The sequence below is a fragment of the Raphanus sativus genome, chromosome 7 (genome assembly GCF_000801105.2).
Source record: "Raphanus sativus cultivar WK10039 chromosome 7, ASM80110v3, whole genome shotgun sequence".
NCBI lineage: Eukaryota > Viridiplantae > Streptophyta > Magnoliopsida > Brassicales > Brassicaceae > Raphanus > Raphanus sativus.
In genome coordinates, this window is record NC_079517.1 from 9,009,060 (window position 1) to 9,028,456 (window position 19,397).

Genomic DNA, 19,397 nt, shown 5'->3' on the forward strand with positions numbered 1-19,397 from the left:
GCCAAACAATAAATATATAGTATCAAATGGACATATTCATGAATAGATGAGAGCCCTGAAGAAATGGTGACACAAAAGAGGGAGTCACATGGAAGCCATGTGCTAATCATGATGATATCTTATTGACATTTCATACCATGAATGTTTATATAAAAAAAGAATTATTTCCCCCCTTCTAGATACTGTAAACTTTAGACAAAATATTAGATGCGTTGTCAAAAGATATACTAATAAACTTGTAACATCATTTGAAAATCATATAGTATTTGTGTTTATGTGAATGTTTAGCGACTTGTTAAATTGTGGTTGCTTAGTTTGTTCGATTATCAAAAAAGTCAAGCATTTAATTTGATGAGTTCTTATCAGTATTTGTTCGTATACTTGATAATCATTACTGGTGTAATTAAGGTTTCCCGCGACCCATTAAACTATACTAATAATACTATATTGCACATTTTCTTTTCGAATAATTCTCACAATCCTTGCTAATATTAGTAATTCACACATCTCATGGGATTGGCCAATTAATATGTTGGGTTTCAGACTTTCAAAGATTATAACGGCAATCATGACACCAAAGGCAGAAAGCTGAATACCTCCATGTTTCAGTATGTTTTCTTTCAGTTTTAATGCTACAAAACATTTTTTAATAGTAGTGAAGAAATTATATCCAAACCCCCAAAATTACTAGCAATTTAAATTACTAGCAATTTTAATGCTAGTAAACATGTTTTTTTAAAAAAATATTAGTAAAAGAAAATTATAGTCAAACCCCAAATGATCGGATCATGTGTGATTCAGCATGAAATGAATTTAAAATTATAGTCACCCACTGTAATGATTAATCTCTGTAATGGTCAATTAAGCTATGACACTAATTAGTAATTACCTAGATAATTATGATGACTATTAATAACTTAAAAAATGTAACTTTCTAAACTTTAGAACGAGTTGGCATAGTTATATAGTAAGTATTGATGGCTATGCATATTGAAACAAATCTATACAATCAGAAACATAAAATAAGAACATTGCTTCTTCTTTTGTATCTATCTGACTATTGTTATAGATTTCTTACAGTTATAACTCACAAATGTATATAGATACAAATGCCAAACTTTGAACTCTGATTTTGTCCTGATCAATCTAAAGAGACAAAAATTAAAGAGCAGCCTAATGGTCACGTAATCACTTTTTGAACTCCTACTATAGAAGTTTGAACCCAATCAGATTTGAAATGATATGGAAAAAGTTCAGACTATCATGTCATCGAATCCTGTCAGTTAATGAATTGGTCTTTACTTTGAGTAACTGGTAATATATGTTATTGTCCATGCTCTTGAGTCGTAGCTTGCCATCAACAGCAAAAACGCAAAACGCTAAAATTGCAAAGTCGAAGGAACACCCAAAGAAACATTTATTTTGTTTCCTTACTTCGCCGGTTAAACTAACAAAAGTAAACATAAAACCATCCAACAATACTTAACGTCATGACCTTCCTGTTACTATGTACAACCCACTTAATTAAAACATTAGCAGTCAAAGATCAATGGTGATGCAAAACCTAAAAACTAAGAAGATTGGCTTTTCTTTCACCATCTCTAAGAAAGATCAATACCGACAACTTTAGCCGGTTCCGCTCTTTCAGTCAAGCTATCACCAAGCTCCACCCCAAGCTGTCCTCTGTCCCCTGTCCCAAACGCATACACCGTCCCTGACTCTGTCATTGCAAATGTATGACCACCCCACGATATCGAGTTTGTCAAACTCACATGAACCACACGCTCTTTCATCTCCTTCAACGACGAAACCAGCTTTGGTGTCAGAGTACTCTCATCCTCATCTTCATCCCCCTGCTGAAACCACAAATCAAAATTCAAAACCATTGTCTCAAACACCGAACACAAGAACACACACACAGAGACTGTTACCTGACCAAGATTGGCGAACTCTCCACTGCCAAATGAGTAAACCTGACCATCATCAGACACAACAAAGGTCGTGTAATCTCCAGTGGCGACGTGGACTGCTTTAACGTCTTTTAGTCCCTCCACCACCTTAGGAGCCAGCTCCGACTCTCCTGTTCCGTGACCTAAACAGCCAAACCGACCCCAACCCCACGTGCAGACTCTCCCATCTCTCCCCACCGCAGCAGCATGCCATGTCCCTGCTGAGATCATAACCGGCTCCATCTTCAACACACTAAACTCCTCTATCAACCGAGGCTGTTTCTCACTGGTTTGACTCCCATGCCCAAGCTTCCCACCCAAACCGCATCCAACAGAGTACACAGACCTACGCACAACACAAGCAAATCAAACTAAGCACATGCTAACCAACCAGGTTTAAAACCATAGAGTTGACTCACATCCCTGTAGGTTGACACGCTAGAGCAAGCAGATAGCAAAAGCCAGCAGCGATCTGCACAACCGGGATATTCTCCAAGGCGCCTAACAAAGGATGTGGCAACACACAGTTACGGTCAGTTCCATGACCGAGTCTCTCATCTTTTCCCCATGATAATGTATAGACTCTGCCTTCTCTAGACAAAACCGCTGTGAAGTGATATCCTATCGCCGCTTGAACAACAAAGATCTCCGTCAAGGACTTGACTCGCTGTGGAGTCGTGATGAGCTTAGTCTCTTGGTCTTCTTCTAATCCAGGCTGGCTAAAACAATCTTTCCCAAAGGCGTAAACTTCACCAGCATCACTTATCAGCATAGTTCTGTCTGCTCCAACAGCTGCCTGAATGATCCGGATCCCTGTGAGTGATCTGCAAGCAAAACACAATGAACTTCAATAAAAACAGAATCATCAGAGAAGTGAAGTGAGAGTTAACCTGATTGGTCTAGGCTGCCAAGTGTCTTCAACGGTTCCTTGTCCGAGCTGTCCTGAAGTGTTAGATCCGAAAGAGTATACAACACCCTTTGATGTCACTGCAATGCTGTGACCAGGACCAGCAAGGGCTTGTGACTTCTCCCTCCTGCAACCTAGTTCTCCGGCTAGCAAGAACCTGAGAACAAGCTTCCACGAGCCTCCGCACTTCCTTTTGATATCTTGCCGGTCTTCCTCTCCCATGCGTTCGAATACCGCCTTCTTCTGGCAAATGTCGAGGGCTGCGACCTCTGAGATGGAGAGTTGAAGGTCCGGAGAGAAGTTTGCAGGCTTCCTAAAGAAAGAACACGTCGCCTGAGAGGACAAAAAACAAAAATCAGAAAAACCAAACAAGAAAGAGCATGAAAACAAGAAAAGAGCATGACTTGCCTCGAGATTGGCAAGGTCACGAGGAGACAGATCGCAAGTAGTGAGGAGATGAAGGACGATGGAAGGACAAGAAGCCAGGAAGAACTCTCCAGGAGCAGAGTTGCCAAAACAGTGTCGTTTCAGAGACAAGAAGGAAGGCAACGGCAACTCCATAGCGGCGAGAGGGTTCTCATCAGGGATGTTGGTGGTATGGAGTTGTAACGTAGGGCTAATGATACCATTTGATGTACTAGTAGTAGTCTCCATTGGGCACTGCTCCCAAACCAAATGTTTATATAAAACTTAAAAAACATATGACTAAAGTAAATTGCATTGTTCAGTCCTGTGATCTATAAAAATAGAATCTTTGGTAAGAAAGAAAAAAAGAAGCTACCTTTGATGCTAAGTAGTGATGATGAACACCGATCACAAAAAAAGAGAGAGAGAGAGAGATGATCAAATAATGAGAACTGTAGTAATCTACAAACAAGAGATCATTAGATATTCACAACTGATTAAACAAAAGCCCAGATCAGGATGGTTATTGTCATATTAACCGATCAGTACATAAAAAAAAAAAACATAATCAGAGATTTTCTCTGTTACTGGAGATCGTGATCGTCGATCGGTGGAGGATATAGAAGAGAAGAGGGATCATTTACCAGATTTTGAGAGATTGTGAATCACAGAGAAGGAAAGGACTTTGAATATGAAGAATCTCCGTCAATTTCTATATAAAATGAAGATTGTTCATTTGGATGGAAAAAGATGTTTGAGAGGAAAGCTTTTGCTTACACAATCATCTCCTAAACGTTTTCTACAAACAAAAGCGATTAGGTGTCAGCAGGGTCCAGAGATGAACCCAATAAAATATTCATCAGTCCACTTGTCCTACAAAGCCCAAGTCCATTGTTTTTTTCTCTGCCACATTCATTCCACCTTGCTGAGAAAGAATTATTTCTTCTTTCAAGATTGTGACCAATGATTGTATTTTACGATAGAACCTGCGATTGATTCAGCATCCACAAATATGTAGAAGCTGCATTTCTATGAACTATAAACTTATGTTTAACAGAAAAGTTTACTACACCGCTTGCCAAAAAAATCTACACAGAAAGAAAATTTGGTATGAATAAACAAATTTTTGCATTGTGTAATAGAAATGTAACCTTCCGGTTTAGATATATGAAAATGCTTAAGAATGATTTGATTATTTATGTTATTAAATGTGCATTTATTTTTCGATTTACATATCTGTAGAAAATTCCAAAATAAATCGTGTCTAAACTGGTAGTGGAATAAGAGAAATACTTGGGTTCACCCAGCCAATAGGATTTCTTTATTTCATATTCAGTATCTTTTAAAAAAGAAACAAAATATTGTCAAATTTTATTATGTTTTTAAAATAAAAAATAAATAGAAAATAATAGTAGTAGTAAAAAAAAGTTTTATATTTAAAATATCGTCAACAAAATACTAAACCCTAAACCCTAAATCATAAACTCTAAGCCCATGGTAAAACTTTGGATAAATCCTAAATCTTTTGATTTTTTTAAAAATATACTTTTAACACAATCATCAAAACCCTAAACCCTAAATACTAAACCCTAAACCCTAAATACTAAACCCTTGGATAAACCCTAAACGCTTGGATAAATCTTAAACTCTATTATTTAGAATTTATCCAAGTGTTTTGGATTTACCAAGAGTTTAGGGTTTACCCAAGGGTTTAGGATTTAGGATTTAGTGTTGGTTGAAGGTATTAAAAATATATTTTTTAAACGTATTTTTGTTTGCAATTATTATTATTTTTTATTTATTTTTATTTTTATTTTAAAAATATAATAAAACTTGACAATACTTTGTTTCCTTTTTTAAAAGATACTTAATATGAAATAACGAAATTCTATTGGCTGTGTGAACCTAAAGGTTCACTCTAGAGGTGAATCCAAGAATTTCTCGTGGAATAATGAACAACTTATCAAAAAATGATTTGTGATATTGTTAAACGAGGCCAAAATATGGAAAAATGTCATGTGTTAATTTCATGATCAGTGAACAGAACTTTCAAACCTTTGAAAAATGTATCTTCTGTAACACAGAATGAAGCCTATGGATCAAGTGAACATAGAAAGTCTATTAGCCCTTAATGGTTGAAGGCTTGAAGCGTTAAAAAGATCACCATGATTTCATTCCCAAAGAAACACAATGCATTGTCTAGTATAAGTTACGATAATTTAATTTCCAAATTAAAACAAATATTTGCACTCTGTGGAAGAAAATGATCCTTGGCAAAATTGTAATAACAACCGAACATCATTTAACTTTTATGTGCTTTATGTGAAAAGAAAGACGAATAAACGATTTCTAAATGAATCACAAAGTATTTTAAAGTGCTTGGATGGTAGCGTTTGCTAATGCTAGAGAGTACACAGGGGCATGGAGACACTGAGCACTAGAGATGTTAATATGGGTAAACCCAACCCATTTAGACCCACCCCATTTAGTACCCACCCCATTTAGAACCCATATAAGTTTAGACCCATATAGGTTAGACCTATTAGGGCTACCCATTTAGAACCCATAAAATTTATATGTACCCATTTAAACCCATTTAGACCCATTTAGACTAGATTTTTTTTTTTTTTTTTGCATTAGTTATGTTTATAAAATTATTTTAAATAGATAATTTCTTTTTTTTTCACCTTTTTAACTTTATGAACTCTAAATAAATCATTTATCAATAACTTTTGATATGTATTCTTGCTTGCTTTGTGTCAAATATTAAATAAATTTTTTTAATTTTATGGACTCTAGATAAATGTATACATTTCAAAAAGAACACTTGTTCAGAAAAATCATTGATTAATAAATTTTTTTGAGATGGGTTTTAAACAAACAATGGGAAGCAAATAACACAGTTTTTGAGATGATCTCTAGTACAAAGTACAAACAAAGAAACAAAGGATGACAGAAACCTCTTGAGACTAATCATCTCGACTTCTGTCTGAAAGAACACAGTTTTTGAGTATCTTCTCTACTTCCTACAAAGCATAGAAACAAATAAGCGACTCTTACAAGAAGCAAAGCAAAGAGATTCTAGCATCAGTCACATTCTCACTCAAATCACAAGACCATTAGCTCAAATGTAAAGACAACAACACTGATCTCTACTATCTCATGCACATATTTTAACTTTGTAAGAGAACTCAACGTTAGATAAGGTTTTAAAGATATTACCTCAAATGTTCAACGCACATTTGAATCTTCTGATCTTGAACCCTCGACTCCAGAAGTAGTTGTATTCTTCCTAGCATCTTCGTTGCACATATCATCAACATCTTCTACTGTACCTGTGACATTTATATAAACAAAAAACATATCAAGCCACTATCGAGTTATGACTTAACATCTCTAGCAACAAAGAACAATAATCAGTTAGAGTACAAGTTACCTTCATATTCCGCAAAACCTCGTAACCAGTTGCGAGTACAGAGCAGAGCCTGGACATTCTTGGGAAGCAAGCGACTTCGGTAAGGAGTTAGAACCCGAGCTCCGATACTGAAAGCCGATTCAGATGCTACTGTCGTGATAGGTATACTAAGTATGTCACGCGCCATCATTGCCAAATCACCAAATCGAGCTTGGTTTTCCCTCCAATAGTTTAATACATCCAAATTGGGAAAAGACTTTCTATCTAGCCTCTCCTCATCAAGATACACATCTAAATGTGTTCTTGTGTTTCCTAGATTACTCCCAAGGCTTCTTTCCAATTCAAAGAGATCCTGTAACAAGATGAAAAGCCATTAACCAAGTTCAAAAACCAACAGTACTTACACTGTCTAAATCATCTTCAAGAGGAGATTCATTAACCAAGAGGAGATGTAAAAGAGTAAAGATGCTTGAAACTTACACTGTCTAAATCATCTTCAAGAGGAGATTCATTAACCAGATCCTGTGGAGTTGGTGTATATGAAGTTGAAGAACCAGAAGAACTGCCCCAAGTCCTATCTTGATACTCTTTATAAAGTGTAGTCAAATGAGTCTTAAGATCTTTAGTTTTTAAACTAGAAGTAGAAGGATCCAAAGTTTCATAAAGCTTCTCAAGAACTTGTAACTTCAGCCTTGGATCAAAAATTGCACCCATAGCCAAAATGATGCTGTAATCCTCCCAATACTTGGCAAATTTAACTTGCATTTCCTTAGCCATCTGCTTCAAATCATAATCATCACAGCAATTTCTCAATCCTCCAAACTTCTAAGAAGTACACATTAGATGTTGGGTACTTTGATCCTGAAAAGTGATTAGTGATTTGACTGAAAGGTTTCAGCAACTCACTTATTTTTTGCCCACGATCCCACTCTCTTTCAGAAGGTAGCCATATGTAGTGCCTGTCAAAAGCCTCCAAGCTTTTAAATGCTCTCCTAAACTTCAACGCTCTAACCAGCATTTCATAAGTAGAATTCCACCTAGTAGAAACGTCAAGTGATAAACCAGATCCACTAGGAATCCCCACTCGCTCTACACATGCTGCAAAGGCTTGAATTCTTGTCCCAGATGCTTTCACATACCTCACGCTTTCCCTGATGTTGTGCAGAAGATTTTTCGCTAATTCCAAGCCTTCTTTGACTATCAAATTTAAGATGTGGGCACAACATCTCACGTGTAAATACTTGCCATCACACAATAAGCCATAACCACTCATCATCTGAAGCTGTCCCTTGAGGATCCTCTGCATACAGTCGTTGTTATTAGCGTTGTCGACAGTAAGAGAGAATACCTTCTTCTCTAAACCCCACTCTATCATACACTCCAAAATCTTGTTAGCAATCTCTTCTCCCGTGTGTGGAGGCTTCAAATCACAGAAAGCAAGAATCTTGCTCTGCAAGTTCCAGCCATCGTCTATGAAGTGGGCAGTAAGACATATGTATCCCATGCTATTAGGACGAGAAGTCCAAAGATCCGTAGTAAAGCAAACCCGAGCAGTATGTCCAGCAAACACTTTCTTCAGCTTTTCCTTTTCTGCTTCATACCTCTTATAAACATCTGCTGCAGCCGTTTGTCTACAAATAATCTTACAGTCTGGATTCAGATACTTGTCTCGTGCTCTGACCTTCTCGAATTCTGCGTATCTGAATGGAAGATCATGATAGATGATTGCCTCACTAACCATAACACGATCTATATTATGATCATATGCAGCCTTGTCTTCCTTTGGAGGCTTCTTTGGACAAGTTTCCAAGTGGCGTTGTAGATGATGAGTTCCACAGCTTACATACTTTTCATTACGTGTCACCAACTTCATACCACAATGCACACATCTGGCCCTCTCTTTGCCATCAGATTCAACCCCCACTGATACAAATTCTTCCCAAACCCATGATGTTTTACGTCTCTTGCGTGGAGCTTGAGCTTGAGCTGATGTTTGACTTTGCTGTTCTTCTAGCTGTGTAGCTTCCAAACTCATCCCATCTTCTTCATTCATGTCTATAAAAGTATCCATGCTGTGCTGTGCCATATTCCAGAAGATATTGCTGTGTATGCAAGAGTCAAAACTATAATTTATTGCCTTTCATTCAAAAAACAAGACATACTTTTTCTATCACAATAGACATGTGAAAACAAGGGAATAACATACTTTTTCTATCACAATCAATCACAATCAACACAAGCTCACATTGCTGAAACAGATAAACCCAACAAGTGAACTGTCATAAACCGTACAAGCATAACCAAGAAGAAACAACAATGAACTATAAAGTTACCTCAATGGGGATGTAAGTAGGGCGCTTTGGTTCTCCCTTCTCGTTCTTGGAGTTCCGAGTAAACCTGTATCAATCAAAAGAGAGATATGTTAAGAGAGAACTCAAAGTCATTTTCAACATGTAATCAAACCTTAACCCTGAGGTTCTTGAGCGCACGTCCAGCCTGATGACATCAATACACACGCATATTAAGATCAGCGCCATGTTGGAGAAAGCAAACTCAATACGGCTCCAATAGATTCACAGTTTTCACCAACTCATAATAATATCAAAACAAGGCCTTTAAAATTAGTAGTATCATAGAACAATACTCACCTCACCAGGAGTTATATTCACAATGTGTGGAGTAAAACTTTGCCCAGTTTTCCCTGCAACAAGAATTAAAAAAGAACTTATATAAAGAGAACAAAAAAAATGGTAAAACTGGTAAGCAAGTGATCCTAGAAACTGATTTTGAATCATAAAACACGAACTAATGCAATATAAGAAAAGAATCTGCTCATCCTTCAATGCCTCATCAAAAGGCCAGCAAACTAATGCAAACTAATGCCATGTTGGAGAAAGCAAACTCAATACGGCTCCAATAGGTTCATCCCCTCTCTATAACATCAAAACCAAATCTAATATTTGCTTCAGAATCTTAATTCTAATTCTAACACATGGCTTATCTATCACTCACTCACTCACTCACTTTCTATCACTTTCTAACCAAACATCAAAAAACATCAAAACACCAAACTACAACACATAAACGATTCAAAGTCAATACACACGCTATACACAGTTACCTTAATGGCTGATGGGTTTGGTCGAGGACAAATGCTCACAGAAGTACCCAGAACGAGGAATCACAGAAGGCAAAGCGAGAGAGAGCTCGGAGGAGACGATCGGAGTCTCGGAGAAGAGAGAGAGGAAGAGCCTTCGATTCGAACTTCGAAGGAGACGATGGGTCTCGGAGAAGAGAGAGAGAAGAGAGAGAGAAAGAGCCTTCGTCTGAGTTGATGGGTTGAATCGGAGGATATCGGAGGAGATCGGATCGGAGGAGATTGGAGGAGAAAGAGCCTTGGCCCCCCTTACGCGATATGATCGAAGGAGAAGAAAAAAAAAAAAAATCAAGTCGTTTAAGTCAAAAAAAAAATATAAATGGGTTAAATGGATACCCATTTATTTCAGAGAAAACCCATTTACTAAATGGGTCTTAAAAGGGTTACCCATATAAAACCCAAATAGTTAAATGGGTCTAAATGGGCATTTATTTTTTTATAAACCCATATGGGCCTGCGAGTTTCAAACCCATATTAACATCCCTACTGAGCACACTCTAGTTGATGGTGTCGTGCTACTTGCACGTTCATTTGCACCAAACTGGCTAAGCTAAGATACTTCTTGATGTTTCCAAGGCTAGAGAGACATGGTGTGGAGGTAAAAGTTGGAGACACGGTAGGGATAAGATAACATTTTAAGTTCTTACATTATGGGATTAGGTATCTTAGCTAGGCTGTTATTTTCTTGAGACTTTTTATTTACTAGATAGACGAATTACTATGTGCTGACGGATAACCAAAAAGGGACTTTGTCAATCAAATTAAAGAACGTAAAAAAAAAGAAGTAAAAATATTAAAATGTGAATTAGAATTTAAAACCAAGACGAAGAGGAGGGAAGTGATAAGAAAAAGGAGAGTGTGACATAGAATCTGTGGCTCAAATCTCAGCAAAATCTCCAACTCTCTCCTCATTGGATAACACAAGTATCCACAAGACTTTCACGTCCACTTATCATCCTCCTATATTTCAAAAACAATCATCTCGCGGACGATCACTCCTCAAGTCTCTCCCTCTCTCTCTCTCATCTTCAACCTCTCTGATCATCAATGGCTGCGACAATGGCTACATCAGCCAAATGCATGTCCCTAAACCCATCTCCTCCCAAACCCCTAAACCAAACCAAACCCACCTCCTCAAAACCCTTCATCACCCTCCCAACTCCACCTAAATCCACCGTCTCCCTCGCCGTCACGAGCACCGCCCTCGCCGGAGCCGTCTTCTCCGCCCTCAGCTACTCCGAACCCGCTTTCGCAGCTCACCAGATCTCCCAGCTCGCCGCCGCCGCTCAAGGTAGCGACAACCGCGGCCTAGCTCTTCTCCTCCCCATCGTCCCGGCCATCGGATGGGTCCTCTTCAACATCCTCCAGCCGGCTCTCAACCAGATCAACAAGATGCGCGAGAGCAAAGGACTCGTCGTTGGTCTCGGTGGCATCGGCGGTGGTCTCGCCGCGTCAGGGCTCTTGACGCCGCCGCCGGAGGCAGTAGCCGCGGCGGAAGCGGCGGAGAGAGCTGGAGACAACAGGGGACAGTTGTTGTTGTTCGTGGTTGCACCGGCGCTGCTTTGGGTTCTGTACAATATATTGCAGCCGGCTTTGAACCAGCTCAACAAAATGAGGTCTCAGTGAAACTCTTTTACAATATAATAATTAGTCATCGTTCGTTGGGTTTCAAATGTATCATTAATCCTTTGTTATATATCTCGCTTACTATATACTCGATTTAACTCCAGAACTTTACTACCGCAATCATTTGTTCTTATATGGTTTTCTTGTTTCAAAATCATCAACATAACCTATAGCAAATACAATCTTTATGCATCAAAACCTGAAGTTAGTTCTAGTGACTATTCTCTAAAGATGAAAAATATCACATCGTATGGTACATTTTGCACGTTTTGTCTTCTGGTTGACCGTCATGTTCTGTTTGTGCTACATATGAGAATATAGAAGCATCAAGTTGTAATTAATTTTTTTGACCAAACGCTTTCTAACATTAAGTCATTTGTGAGAATAAAATAACTACTTGCTCTGATTTGTGCAGTATTACTCTGCTCATTGTTAAATGCAAGAATGAAGGTACTCTTATAAAATTTGTCTGGTTCCATGGACCTTTCCAGTAATTTAGATAGTCTTCTATGTGGAAAAGTAACTTATTCATATGTGCTTTTCTGGAATCGAATCATAACTCCATCAACTGGAGTAATATATTGGTGGGGGAGTTGAGCTCTTCCATAAGTAGTTATCTGATTCAGTGTTGTCTGTAGTGGCAAATTTCCTAATACATAAAATTTTGTGTTCAAATACTCAAACAACACAAATCAAATGACTATTTGTGGGAAAGTTTTAACTTCCTCACTAATACTTTACTGCCCCAGATAGAGTTCTAATTCGATTCCGGGAAGGCACATATGAATAAGTTTCTAACTTCATGGAAGATTCTAGACGACCCTGCACCAATTCACTTTTTAGATTTGAACGTCTGACTTTACTGTTCTAGCTACTTGAAAGAAAGACCATTTAAATTTCCGGATTGACCCATGGAACAAGACAAATTTTATAAGAACACATACATTCAGTCTATCATTTGACAATGAACAGAGAACAAATCCATCTTTCTTCGTAGCTGCAAGCTACATTTTCTACTCAAGACTACTTATAAAGTACAATGGAATAGCAACACTGCATGTGAATAATAAGAGCAAGTGGTTCATTTTATTCTCACAAATGACATCGTATCGGTTAAGGGGATCTGAATATTACCGTTGAATGTTCGTATTTATATCGTAACCTAAAGGCAAACTGGCTCCTTAATGTAACCAGACTCTTCATACACGTGACGGAACATACAATATGTAGAGGCAGAGAATCATTTGTAATTTTGTACGCTTACTTGATTCATACGATGAAGTTCAAAGACATTTTTTGTACGAAACCTCCAAGTATCAGCAGACCCTCTCCAATTAGTTTACATATTTTCATTTAAATATGGGTATTTCATTCGAATACGAGAGAAATGATTCTATATACATACATAAGAAGTTTTATAATCCTTATGCTTACACAATAGACTAGTATAAGATTCGAAAATAAGAAAATACTATACACATAAAATAGAGGATTTTAACCTTTTACTTCAGATTACTATGGGACCACCTTAATTACCTGTCGGTGGCCACCTCGTGTCTTGTGTTTGGTTGTCAACTATTAGTCGATGTGTGTAACAAACTAAATTTGTGCTATACAAATAGGCAATAGCCACATGGGTTGGTTTCTTTAATATCTATGTAATTCGTTCACTTATACAGAACCTGTAATCGCGATCTAACATGTGTTTTTTGGGTTCACAGGTTACCAATGTAACCATGTAACCGATGACACATTGGTTAACTTAATTAGGAGTGTAAATGATAACATCATATCTTAGTTTTTTTTTCCAAACATTCAGTTTTATTTAAATAAATAAATAAAAACAGAGAGGACATGAATGATCGGTGGATGTTATGGTTTTTAATTTAAAAAAAGAAGGAAACAACCTTGTGAAAATCGGAAACTAAAGCGTACAAGAAGTCTTACAATGTCTAAACAGAAACTTGCAAGAAACCAACTGCTGCAGAAGAAAATGTTGCACCCTCAGAAAAATTTCATTCCTTTTTCCTGGAGTCTTTAAGCATACCCTTCTTCCTGATCTGGAGGCACCTCTTAATGTTAAAGGATTCAAAAACGCTCTCGGGCAATGCAGAGACAACATAACCCATGAGGGCGTGAGGCCAGTACGGTGTGCAGCGTGCTTCATACCCTATAAAACGCATTGCTGCCTTTGCGTAACCCTCTGGAGATGCCACTAAGAAGGATGCTCTTCTTATCGATGTCATCTTCGTCGCAACGTACAAGGGTACCTATGCAAACAAGTAGCCAAGTTTAGCTATCTAGTCATTAAAGTAGTTTTGGTAATATTCAACTCCACACTCAAACTATTACCAGTTGATATATAATCTTTGCCGTAAGGATTCTATATCTGAAAATGCTTAATCACTATTACGATTCAGATTTCCTATTTCTCTTTAGCTTTTGACATTATGTCACATAAACGGCCTCAGCAAATATACAAGTATTCAGGAGCAAAAATATATGTGATGCTAATGGTAAGTACTTCACTTGGAAAAATCAGATAGCTTCAAACAAAAATAATCTAAAACAGAGACTCTACTTCGTTTCATCTTTCATTCATCACAGTAACAAGTTTTATTTACTTACTTTTAAAGCTATTCCCAGCATGAACAACACTAAGGAAACCATGAAAAATAAATTTTCAGCCAAAAACTTCATACTTTTAGGTCCACTAAATAAACACAAACAGAGTCAAACAAAAACCATGAATAAAGATAGCACCTTCAAGTGATTGAAGAAACAACCATCTCGGCTATCAGGGGTTCAAGAAACCACAGGTTTAGACAATATATTGTCTCAACTGTCCGACAAAACTTATGTCACTACTATTCTACCTCAACCTATGATCCTCTAAAGTACCATCCTTTGTTCTTACAAAGATTAGTTTGGTTTTTACTCATTGCTTAATCTTACTTACTGTTCTCACAAACGACACATTTCAAAGCCATACAATCTACTTTAGAAATTCCAAAGTAGCAAAGATTCATCAAAGTTTCACCTGGCACTGAACATCAATCCCACTCTTCTTGTACTCAACATGTAGACACCTTGTGAACTGATCCACGTACCTGAAACGGCAAAAAAGAAACATGCAAACAAAAAAAAACATCAGTCTTAAAACAACTCAAAGCATCAAGTAACAACAAACGTAAAGACTCCTTACGTTTTAGCACCGGCGTAAACAGAGTAGAAAGGATACGAAGGAATAAGCGCAGCAGCGCCAGAACCCATATTAACAATCGCCCCTTTCTTCCTCTCCAGCATCCCAGGCAACACAGCCTGCGTCACCTTCGTCGTCCCTTCCACATTAATCTTAATCAAACCCTTAACCAACTCCTCATCAACCTCGTGAAAGTACTTCGCGTAAGGATACGACATCCCGGCGTTATTAATCAAAACCCCAACCTCCAACCCCTCGATCGCCTCCTTGATCCGCCTCACGCCGTCGTCGATGTCCCCGGAGAAGTCCATGAGCACGGTCTTGATCTGGACGTCGGGGTGCTTGGATCTGATGGAGTCGGAGACGTCGGAGAGCTTGTCGGGGTTGCGGGCGACGAGGACGAGGTTGAGGCCCTTGCTGGCGAGCTGAAAGGCGAAGGCTTTGCCGATGCCGTCGGTGGGGCCGGTGATGATGGCCCAGGAGCCGTAGCGGCGGCGGAGGTTTTTGGCGGGGCGGAGGAAGTAGATGTAGAGGGAGGAGAGGAGGGAGAGGGTGAGTTTGAGGAGTTGGAGGGAGCCGAGGGCGAAGAGGAGGAGGAGCCATGTCGGCTGGGATTTTAAGTAAGTGCAGATCTCCATCTGATTTGAGGTTTCTGGGTTTTGGAGATGATGAGAGAGAAAAGGGAGAGATTTAAAGAGGGGAAGGGAGAGAGAATTGAAGAGGAGGGAAGGTGGATGGAAGTAGATGAGCTGAAAACCACCGGACTTAACTACTCTCCTCTCCTGTCTGAAGCTTTTTTTTTAAGAGAGATTATGCTGAATATCCTCAACGGAGCTCGTAATTAGCAAAGTGTCCCTGACACGACATCACTATTCCAAGAGATACATTTTGTGACCTGGAATTCCGAAATTGCCCTTCCAGTTTGCACAGATATCATTAAAGTATACTGACGCATACTGACAAAAACTGACGCATACTGACGTCGCAATAGTAGCTTTCTACTTGATATATAGTTGTCTAAAATAATTTTATTCACATTTCTTTTGTTTGGCGTGAAAGTAGAGATCATTTTTCTCCACACATTTTTTTTGAATCAAAAATATTTATGTGTTGTTTATAACTTTATTATCAGGTAAACAAAATTTTAAGTATAGTCACTAACCTAAATATTAATGTTCAAGAAAACATAATATTATTAAATACTTAACAAAAGCGACTAATACAATGTTATCTGACAACATCAAACCACTAAACTACAATATATAGCTTTTAGACAATTAATAATAAATTATTAGTTAATAAACCATTTATATGGTAAATTATCTAACACACTATTTTTTAATCAAGTTTATAGCAGCTAACAAATCATATATCAGTTAATAAACCCTTTATCAGTTAATGATGCTGTAACTGTTAAATAAAATGTTAACATTTACGCATATAAATATCAACTAATAGATTACTAGAGACAAATATAAAACGTTAGCATAAGATATTTTTTTGTATGATTTAGTATAGTATTTCGAAAATATTAGACATAAAAACATAAGCTTTATTGATAATAATAGAATAATATGATCAAGTTAATATGTACTTGTTAAATAAAATGTTAAAGTTTACATATATAAATATCAGCTAATAGATTACTAGAGATAACTACGAAGCATAGTTGGTTAGTCGTTAAGTTTTGTGTTAATGGGATATATCGATAGATAACGACCGTTAATACCGTTAACACAGCTTAATTACTACATGAAAAACGTATAATAATCTGCGTATAGGTTTATGTTTAAAATAATATGTTATATAATATTTAAAATATATTCACATCGCTACATAATTTGTTAGTCGTTAATAATAAAGATGGTGCATAGTTAGTTAGTCGTTAAGTTTTGTGTTAGTGGGATATATCGATCGGTAACGACCATTGATATTGTTAACGTGACTTAATTGCTACATAAAAACATATAATAAGAAAATTGTCTAAAGAATATATAGTAAACTTTGAAGAACCAAACTTTAATTACTTTTTTGTGGTTTTATGACTTTTGATTTACAAATTTAGTAACTTTATCAAAACTCTAAAAAAATCAAATTGTGAATGTGTCAATAAAAATCTGTCATTACTTTAAAATTATAAAAATATTAGTGATACTGAAAAAACGAATTTTGAAAATGGAACTTATTAAAAATGGCAAAAAATATTTTTCACATTATATATGTAAAATCATACAATTTCACTACAAATATTTTTCATTTTTATGGTTTTCATGAAATTAAAACATTAAACAAAACCCATTGCAACGCAACGGGCTCATATGTAGTTGTTAATAAAAAGTAAGTTAGTGATTAACAAACACATTAGTTAATGAACGTTTTAGCGGATAATTAGTCTACCATAAGTTGATAAACCATTAATCAAATTATTTATCAGTTAATAAGTCATGTATTGATTAACGACAAATATTTTATAATATCTTACTAAACATTTATTTGTTTATTAGCTAAATACAATATATCAACTAAAACTAATTATTTGTAACAGCTTTCCTTCTATTTATTAATGAATAATTGCACTCCCTACCCACCAAACTCATTCTATTTGCATTCCACACACTAAATCCTCCAAATTTTCTTCCCCCCATCACTACCATTTCCCTCCCTCCTATGGCAAATCCCTAATATCCAACTTTTTTTTTAGGATTTTGAGCAAATTCACTCTTTATTAATTAGTGGCAACATAATAGAAACTGCTTAAAAAGCATGTATCTATATAAAATTAAAGTTCCGCTAAATTAAATAATATCGGATAACATGACAAATATCAAATAAAATAAATTTTATCTAAAACGAACAAAAAACTTCATGAACATGCTTATCTCTTACAGACATTGAATATTGTGGTATATGTGAATTTTGGATGATAACATGAAGAGATGGTGAAGACTCACAATAAGTTGATGATATATGAGGATGAACAATAATATTATGTAATCAGTAGAACTAAAGAATGACTATTCACTATTATGTATGTTATTGATTCTTTTAATATCAGAAAATATAACTTGTTAACAAAACGTTTAGATGTTACATGATTTCGTAGATGTTATAAATTATTTTAACGTATAATTTATTATTTAACAATAACATTAGTATGTAAGCAATAATTGTAATAAGTAGATCTGTTCAATGTTAACTGATAAACAGAATGTTATATATTGTATGATTTAGTATAAAGACAAGCTTTATTAGTAATAATAAAACAATATAGTTAAATTAATATGTACACGTTAAATAAAATATTAACATTTACATATAGAAAATAACAGAAATATAACTTGTTAACAAAACATGGTGATGATTTCATAATCTCAAGCATTACTCGGAAACTCGCTATGTGTAACGCGTGCGCTCGATACGGGCCCAGCGAGTTGACATTAAATAGGGAAAAAATTGGGGAGTAATGGGGGATTTATTTTTAGAGTAATTATCTTTTTATTGGCTATGTAATATACATTTCGACATCTTCACATGTAGTTTGTGGTAGTGCAGTGATTAGTGAGTATCAGTTTAACTTGTGGACCCGAGTTATCTCTGGAGTGCATATATTGTGTTTTTTTTCTTTTTTTTTTATTAATGAAGGATAAAATAGTAATTTCGGTTTCATCTTCTTTCTTTCCTCTGCAATCCTAGTTATGGCTGCCCAGACTTTTTCAGCCAGATTTTTTTCGATTTCCTTGGATATTTGCTTCGATTAACCTTTGTTTCCTTGTTATTAACACGAAAATATATAGATTCGTGATGTCATAGTCGTTTCCGAGTTCGTTAAACCCAGAAATATTTTTCCCTGATTTTTTTATCCGAATCAGAGTGATTCGCCATAGTTCATGGACGTGAAGAGCACAATCGCCGAGAAATCACTCCAAATCGCCGTGTTTTAGAACAAGGTCTCAAGATTGTAACTTGGATTTGAGAATTCTTTTAAGATAAAAATGGTGAAATGAAACAACAATTAAAGGATTAAAGAACAATTGAGAGAGATGAATGAAATAGTGGTTGGGGAAATTTAGATTATAACTTTTTGATGCTCAAAACTGAAACAAGACGTGAAACTCAAACATTCACGTATGCTTTTGGAGAAACACAAACATTTCATTGACCAGCGTATAAAAGATGATTCCACTGACATAAGCACAGATAGTCTGAGCCATTGAGGCATAGCTCATAGGGGCAAAAAGGTCAGAGATTTTAGTTTCTCAAGTTGAAGGTATGATGCTAATTAGAAGCCACTTTGGGTGCATTTACACCAATTACTCTTTTTTTAATTTTGGTGTCGTCTTCCTTTAACATTTTGTCATGTGTTTTAGCAAAAAAAAAAAGAAAAAACATGTTGTCATGTGAATATGAAACTTGGCACCTCCGATGTTGACATAGGTATCTTATTTTTTTTTTCTTGCAACTTTTCATTTCATTAGCTTAAACTTCAAACATACAATAATTACAGAGAATTATCCATTCTCTTTGATTACAACAATGAAAATTAAGAACAACATAAGTTAAAGCAGATAGATTCTCCGAAGAGATTGACAGCGAAAATGAGACACTGCTCAAATGCGTCCAAAGATTTACGGGAATCCCACACTGACGAGCATAGATCATGGCGTTTCTCAACGCCAAAGTTTCCGCAGTAAAAAGCGATGCCACAAAAAAAACTGTCGCTGAGTGAAAAGAGGATG

The 19,397-nt window shown here is 36.4% G+C and overlaps 3 protein-coding genes across 4 annotated transcripts; 1 reads left to right on the plus strand and 2 right to left on the minus strand.

The window, feature by feature from the left end:
* Positions 1-1,399: 1,399 nt before the first annotated feature.
* On the minus strand, positions 1,400-4,073 carry LOC108818019 (ultraviolet-B receptor UVR8). 2 transcript variants are annotated; one of them, XM_018590867.2, is made up of 7 exons: positions 3,906-4,071; positions 3,638-3,723; positions 3,265-3,516; positions 2,840-3,189; positions 2,369-2,773; positions 1,932-2,295; positions 1,400-1,856 (listed from the first exon to the last, which is right to left on the minus strand). In XM_018590867.2, the coding sequence occupies exons 3-7, from the start codon at positions 3,508-3,510 to the stop codon at positions 1,602-1,604; spliced, it is 1,620 nt and encodes a 539-aa protein (XP_018446369.1). In that variant the 5' UTR covers positions 3,511-3,516; positions 3,638-3,723; positions 3,906-4,071; the 3' UTR covers positions 1,400-1,601. The 2 variants fall into 2 exon arrangements, with proteins under 2 accessions (XP_018446369.1, XP_018446371.1); XM_018590869.2 differs by having other exon boundaries at positions 1,400-1,853; positions 3,638-4,073.
* A 6,731-nt stretch (positions 4,074-10,804) lies between these two features.
* LOC108814694 (photosystem II core complex proteins psbY, chloroplastic) lies at positions 10,805-11,592 on the plus strand. The gene has a single exon (XM_018587311.2). The coding sequence runs from the start codon at positions 10,881-10,883 to the stop codon at positions 11,457-11,459; it is 579 nt and encodes a 192-aa protein (XP_018442813.1). The 5' UTR covers positions 10,805-10,880; the 3' UTR covers positions 11,460-11,592.
* Positions 11,593-13,318: 1,726 nt separating this feature from the next.
* LOC108818237 (very-long-chain 3-oxoacyl-CoA reductase 1) lies at positions 13,319-15,485 on the minus strand. The gene is made up of 3 exons (XM_018591136.2): positions 14,665-15,485; positions 14,500-14,569; positions 13,319-13,729 (listed from the first exon to the last, which is right to left on the minus strand). The coding sequence occupies exons 1-3, from the start codon at positions 15,297-15,299 to the stop codon at positions 13,475-13,477; spliced, it is 960 nt and encodes a 319-aa protein (XP_018446638.1). The 5' UTR covers positions 15,300-15,485; the 3' UTR covers positions 13,319-13,474.
* Positions 15,486-19,397: the final 3,912 nt, after the last annotated feature.

Bases quoted from the DNA above. Each gene is read 5' to 3' on its own strand.
- LOC108818237 (XM_018591136.2), bottom strand. From the start codon at position 15,299: ATGGAGATCTGCACTTACTTAAAATCCCAGCCGACATGGCTCCTCCTC. The intron at 14,570-14,664 runs GTAAGGAGTCTT...TTGCCGTTTCAG, and splicing joins GTTTACGCCGGTGCTAAAAC to GTACGTGGATCAGTTCACAA. The intron at 13,730-14,499 runs GTGAAACTTTGA...TTGTTTGCATAG, and splicing joins GGATTGATGTTCAGTGCCAG to GTACCCTTGTACGTTGCGAC.
- LOC108818019 (XM_018590867.2), bottom strand. From the start codon at position 3,510: ATGGAGACTACTACTAGTACATCAAATGGTATCATTAGCCCTACGTTA. The intron at 3,190-3,264 runs GCAAGTCATGCT...TTGTCCTCTCAG, and splicing joins GTGACCTTGCCAATCTCGAG to GCGACGTGTTCTTTCTTTAG. The intron at 2,774-2,839 runs GTTAACTCTCAC...TTTTGCTTGCAG, and splicing joins TGGCAGCCTAGACCAATCAG to ATCACTCACAGGGATCCGGA.
- LOC108814694 (XM_018587311.2), top strand. From the start codon at position 10,881: ATGGCTGCGACAATGGCTACATCAGCCAAATGCATGTCCCTAAACCCA.